At 36.6% G+C, this 6,272-nt stretch overlaps 2 protein-coding genes across 2 annotated transcripts in view; one reads left to right on the top strand and one right to left on the bottom strand.

Annotated features, from left to right (window-relative positions):
* Window positions 1–1,732, top strand: part of LOC111479726 (3-hydroxyisobutyryl-CoA hydrolase 1-like) — a 5,702-nt gene extending 3,970 nt beyond the window's left edge. The window contains exons 10-14 of the mRNA XM_023124552.1: window positions 260–320; window positions 489–587; window positions 1,075–1,176; window positions 1,261–1,302; window positions 1,393–1,732. Of these exons, the coding sequence (XP_022980320.1) occupies window positions 260–320; window positions 489–587; window positions 1,075–1,176; window positions 1,261–1,302; window positions 1,393–1,530 (442 nt within the window). The 3' untranslated portion in view covers window positions 1,531–1,732. The remainder of the gene's footprint in view (window positions 1–259; window positions 321–488; window positions 588–1,074; window positions 1,177–1,260; window positions 1,303–1,392) is intronic.
* An 89-nt stretch (window positions 1,733–1,821) lies between these two features.
* Window positions 1,822–3,786, bottom strand: LOC111479271 (pentatricopeptide repeat-containing protein At1g08070, chloroplastic-like). Its single transcript, XM_023123820.1, has one exon. The coding sequence runs from the start codon at window positions 3,784–3,786 to the stop codon at window positions 1,822–1,824; it is 1,965 nt and encodes a 654-aa protein (XP_022979588.1).
* Window positions 3,787–6,272: the final 2,486 nt, after the last annotated feature.

The raw sequence follows: 6,272 nt of genomic DNA, 5'->3' as shown, positions 1-6,272 counted from the left end.
TTTTTTTTTTTTTTTTTTTTTTTTTTTTTTTTTTTTTTTTTTTTTTCTTGAGTAACAAATTTCTGTATGCACAAATTATGGGCGATGATTTTAAGGCTTCCTATAAAAAACTCTATTGAGCTGAGTGTTAATACAATGAAATTATCAGTAGTTGTTGAAGTATTAATATAGTTAAATTTACACTAACCTATAAACTTAAGCTTTAGGGTTAATTCAGATTTAGAAGTTCAATTTAAAATCAAATGATTGGTTTTCACAGGTTGGATGTCATTGATAAGTGCTTCTCTCGAAGAACAGTTGAAGACATTTTAGCTGCACTAGTAAGTTGATATGGATAACACAATATCTTCTTGTCGTATGCGTTCTTTATGATTTAACTCTCTTATGTTCTTACTTCTCTTGTAGTTCATTGGATATTTTATCATAATGGTTATAGGAGGGATTGTGTCCCATTTAGCTAATTGTAATCTGATGCTTTGCTCTTGTAGGAGGAGGAGGCACTGAAAAAGAAAGATAATTGGGTCACTTCAACAATTCAAGCCTTGAAGAAGGCATCACCAACCAGTCTTAAAATCTCTTTGAGATCGGTGTGCAACCATCCTAATAAGTTTCAAACTGCCCCTTTCTTTGATCGACTTCTGCTCTGGATATGAATTTTGATGAACGACAATTTTTGTAACCGCCCAAGCCCACCGCTAGCAGATATTGTCCTCTTTGGACTTTCCCTTTCGAGCTTCCCCTCAAGATTTTTAAAACGCGTCTGTTAGGGAGAGGTTTTTACACCCTTATAAAAAATCTTTCGTTCTCCTCCCCGATGTGGAATCTCACAGTTTTAGTTATTGAGATTCCTTTTACACACGTGCACAAGCAATGTTGTCTCATTGTTTTGTAGAAAGCATCTCTCCTCTCCTCTTTCTCTCTCTCTCTCTCTCTCTCTCTCTGGTCAGTATAAAGGAAGAACTTCAGTCAGGGTCTTAGTCTTTCCAAATTGCTTCAACACAACTACTGTCAATTTCGTGAAAATTTTGAATTACACATCAATGTACTTAATATGATCCCTTTCTGAAATTACAGATCAGAGAAGGCAGACTTCAAGGTATTGGTCAGTGTCTCATTCGTGAGTACAGAATGGTTTGTCATGTCCTGCGAGGGGAAGTCAGCAAAGATTTTGTTGAGGTCTTCCACTGCCTTGGATTGTTTGATCCCCACAACTTTGACATTTCTATTACTAAAGATCATGATGCCATTTCATAAATGCAGGGTTGTCGAGCTATATTGTTGGATAAAGATCACAACCCAAAGGTACGCGTCGAGTGTTTCGTGATTCCCAGATGTACGTTTTTAGAAATCAATACATCCGTTCTCTGATCTCTCTCTCTCTCTCTCTTATAGTGGGAACCCTCTAATCTGGGGCTTGTCACTGATGCTATGGTTGAGAAGTACTTCTCTAGGATTGAAGATGAAGACTGGGAAGACCTAAAGCTCCCTGCAAGATCCAACTTGCCTGCTTCAGCCATTTCAAAACTCTAGGTTCCCCGAGTTCGCTACTTACTCGATATATAATATCTTAGTACTTGGCTAGTCGTTTAGGTTGGAAATAAGCCTTCCATAACAAGGAATCAGTAGTAGATTTATCGTATTCTACAAGCACCGAACATATGTAAAATAAAGTATTCATGATAAAATTTCAATTTTTCACCATGCTACATATGATAACACTGTTCTTTGTTATTTCTTGTAAACCTATTTTCTATTTATACAGTAGAGAAGGAAATACCATTGAAAAGTTTCTGCAGTTCCATATTTAGGTACATACACGCTTCACCAATAATCTCTGCAAGAACAGACGCCGTCTTTGAAGTGGTGGAAACGGATTCGATCTCGTAGCGTTATCTGCCTTCGGTAAATCTTCGAGATGAGTTTTATCATAGTATGACAGTCTGAGCAGACCCTAAGGTTTTTCAGGATAACAATTTTCCTCCCTGGCTTAGATTTCAATAAGCCATAGCATAAAGCTAGTTTTTCACTATGTTGAGAAACTGATTCTTCCTTCTTATTATCATCAATGTTGAGTAATACTTCTGAGATATCTGCAACATAGCCTGCTTGTTTCAGCTTCTCTCTAACTTGTCTAAGCATTTTAAATATTTCAGTTATTTCTGGGTGAGAACAATCTCCAGCCAGAAACGAATGGGTGATGTTATCGATGACAACCGAACTGTAACCAGGTGTTTTCTGAATTCCTTTCTCGTTCATCAATTCTCGAACTTTTTTCACTTCATTCCACATTTTCCTTCTTGCATAAATGTTTGATAGCAAAATGTAAACTCCATCATTTGTTGGTTCCAGTTCTAGCAGGCATCTCGCAGATTCCTCGCCGAGCTCAAGATCATTGTATACTCTGCAAGCACCGAGCATAGCGCCCCATATTGCACCATTTGGTTGTAAAGGCATTGCTTGGATAAATTCCCGAGCTTCGACCAGATGTCCCGCTCTGCATAAAAGATCTACCATGCACCCGTAATGCTCCAACTTGGGTCTTATTCCATATAATGCTTCCATTTCATGGAATAGCTTCTTGCCCTCTTGAACTAATCCTGCGTGGCTGCAGGCAGTCAGTAACCCAATGAAAGTTATTTCATCTGGCTGCAAGTCTGTCATCTGCATTAGGCGCAACCGAGTGAGAGCCTCCCTGCCGAGGCCGTGTAGAGCGAGACCGTTCACCAAAGAATTCCAAGAGATCAAATCTCTTTTTGACATGCTATCAAAGATTCTCTTGGCAGCATCTATTTCTCCACACTTTGAGTACATGTCGATCAATGCGTTACTCAAACTAACTGAACAATCCTGTTCGGTCCTCGTAATATAGTCATGAATCCATCTTCCTGTTTCTAAGTCACCCAATTGAGCACATGCGGAAACAACGGCTAAAATCGTGACTTCATTTGGATGCACGTTTGAGGCGCCAACCATTTCCCTGAATAGCTGCAAAGCCTCCGTGCTTCTATTGTTCTTGACATAACCAAAAATCAAAGCCGAGAAGGTATATACATTTCTCTCAGACATATTATCAAACACTTGCCTTGCAGTTTTTAGATCCCCACATTTAGCATACATATCAACCAAAGCACTTCCTAGAACAGCACAAATCTTCATACCCATCTCCTGAATTCGAGAATGCAGCTTCATTCCAACACCCAAATCTTTCAACTCAGCCGAAGCCGATACGAGCGTTGCCATGGTAACTTCATCAGGGCTAAACCCATCTTCCACCATTTTCTCATACATAACCAAAGCCTCCTTAGGACAATGGTTTCTCGTATAGCCACTAATCATAGAAGTCCACACCACTTTGTTTCTATGACCCATTTTCTCAAACAAGAACCTCGCAGAGTTCAAATCCCCACAGGAGGCATACATATTTAACAATGTGGTTTCTATGTACAGGTCTGAACCAAGCCTATTCTTGACGATCTGGCCATGTAGAACCTTCCCAACTTTGAACTCCAATGAAAGGGCGCAACCCTTTAGCAGAGAAGGAAATGTGAATCTATCAGGAACAATCCTTGACCATTGAAGCATCTCAATGTAACTTCGGAGCGCCCTTCTCGGCATGTCGGAATTCACAAAGCCTCTCAACATGGTATTCCAAGTAAGTATATCCAACTCTAGAGTGTGAGTAAAAACCGAATAAGCATAGGCGACTCCGAGCGAGCCCATCGAGAGGACATGGGCAATGAGCTTGTTGAGTGATGGGGTATGGTGGATGAAGCCTGTAACGACCATCTGTGCATGAAGTTGCTGAAATTCTTTGAGCTCTGTCCATTTTTTGCTGTTCTCTAAGAGGGGAAATGGTTTTTGGTTGAATTTGAGACTGGGTTTCGGAGTGGTGGGTAGGTTTGAAGGGATTTTGATTACAAATAATTTCTGGGTCAAAATCATTAGGCTTTGTTCTGGTTTTGGTTTTGAATTTTGTTTGCTTTGGGGTTTTAACAATCTGTTGGCTAAGATAAGGTTGCCATTTGGACCATTCAATTGGGAAGAGATAAGAGGAGAACATGAATTGACTAATGGATGAGTTGAGATCCAACTTGTTCATTACTCAAATTTCAACTCATTGTTGATTTAATGTTATGATTAGGTTCACAGATTGCCGACCATTAAGTGATGAAAGTTGGATACTATAATTTGAACAATTTTTTTTTTCTTTTCTTTTCATTATTATTATTTTCTTTTTTAGTTTTTATTGTATTAGGTGATTTTCGATTTGGTCATCTAATTTGGTTTGAATGTTCTAGATTATATTAATTTCTGTTTGAAAAAAAATAATAAAAAATATCTGAATAATGGTCTTCACTAATTTTATAAATATGAGAGGATCCTACCCTGCCCAACCCCAACTACATGTTCATAATAGATATCTCGGTATTTAATTTATTTTCACGAAACTATATTTGTATTGTAAATTTCTTTTTTCTTTGTAGTTCGATTTGAATTTTTGTTTTCTTGATTGAAAATACATCTTTTAATCTGTTTGAATTATGTTTATGTTGGCCAAACTTTTAAGTTGTGAGTCGGCGAGCGATAGTTTATGAAAACTAACGTAATAGCTCAAGTCCATTGCTAGCAAATATTGTCATTCTTTGAGGTTTTTCTTTCAAGCTTCTCCTCAAGGATTTTAAATCGCATCTGTTAGAGAGAGGTTTTCACACCCTTGTAAAGAATGTTTTGTTCTCCTCTCTAACCGATATTGGATCTCACAATCCACTCTTCTCCTTTGAGGCTCAGCGTTCTCGCTGATACTCGTTCTTCTCTCCAATCAATGTGGGATCTAACAATTCACTCCCATTTGAAGCCCAATGTCTCCCCTAGCACACTGTCCGATGTCCACCCCTATTTGAGACTTAGCGTCCTTGTTGACACACTGTCTAGTGTTTAGCTCTAATACCATTTGTAACAGTTAAAACCCATGCTAGTAGATATTGTCCTCTTTGGGTTTTTCTTTTCGAGCTTCCTCAAGGTTTTCAAAACGCGAATGCTCAAGAGAGGTTTTCACACTTTTATAAAAAATGTTTTGTTCCCTCTCCAACCGATGATATCGAACAACTAACTTCCATCATCAAGGGTAGAATTGGGAGTCATACAACCAGAACTCACAGTTTGGTGAGAAATTTTCAGCCAAACTTCGTCAGAAAGACTTTTCTTCTTCCCCTTTTTGGCCCCAAAAACCAAATCAAGAGTCTCTCCCTCTTCCATCTGCAACTAACAGCCAACCTCTCTGTTAAGTAAGGCCAAAGGAAGAGGTAGTTTCAAAGAATAACTGAAGGACTTATGGTCAAAGGAAGAGGTTAATTCATAATTATTTAAAGAACAAGAACGAACAAGTAACCATCTTATTCTAGAATAATTTCGAACAAACCTATGTGGTAATGACCTGGAATAGACACTATTTCAACCTCCATAGCCACCGCTACATTGAAGGTAAGATTTAAACGTTTATAAAGGATCAAATGTATATACCAATTATTAAAAGTTTTGAGTATATTTTAATTAAAGGGCAAAGTTTGAAGAGCAATTTGTTTTCCTTTTTGTGTACTTTACCCTAAATTAACTCCAATGAGGAAGGTGACTTCAAGTCGTTGGGTTAAATGGATTGGGTTGGGAGGGTAATTAATGTGTTCTTGCTTCCAACATAAGCATTTGAATTATTATGCATACAAAAGAAAATGAAAAAAATAAAATAAAAAAAAAAGGTGATGAAGTGGGGTTTGACTATTTTTGGAGGTAAAATGAGTAGAATTGCATAAAAAGATGGACCCAAACTGTAAAAAGTGGAGAATAATGAAAGTGCATTCCTCCTGTTTATGCAAAAGTCTTCAATAAGGCTACAATAAAACATCATGGGAAAAAGAATTTTATTGTTATTATTTTTAAATCCACCAAATCTCCGCTGCTTTCAAATTTTATTTAGATATTATTTCTTCAATTTCCACGAAATAAAAGATCCGTTGGTCAAATATTTTTTTATTTTTTTTAGATAATTTAATTTTGTATTTAATAAATCTATAAATTTTTATTATCTTTTGAATAACCTTTTAGATCAATTAGATAATTTTTTAAAATGAAAATTTATTTACTTTGGTAAATTATTGGAAATTGTAATTATTAGTTCAATGCATAATCATGTATAGGTTTGAATCAAATTTCTTTTAGAGCTTTTTTTTTTTTTTTTTTTTTTTTTTTTTTTTTTTTTTTTTTTTTTTTTTTTTTTT

The sequence above is a fragment of the Cucurbita maxima genome, unplaced genomic scaffold, assembly GCF_002738345.1.
Source record: "Cucurbita maxima cultivar Rimu unplaced genomic scaffold, Cmax_1.0 Cma_Scf00005, whole genome shotgun sequence".
Classification (NCBI taxonomy): Eukaryota; Viridiplantae; Streptophyta; class Magnoliopsida; order Cucurbitales; family Cucurbitaceae; genus Cucurbita; species Cucurbita maxima.
This window is presented reverse-complemented; position numbering and strand designations above follow the sequence as displayed.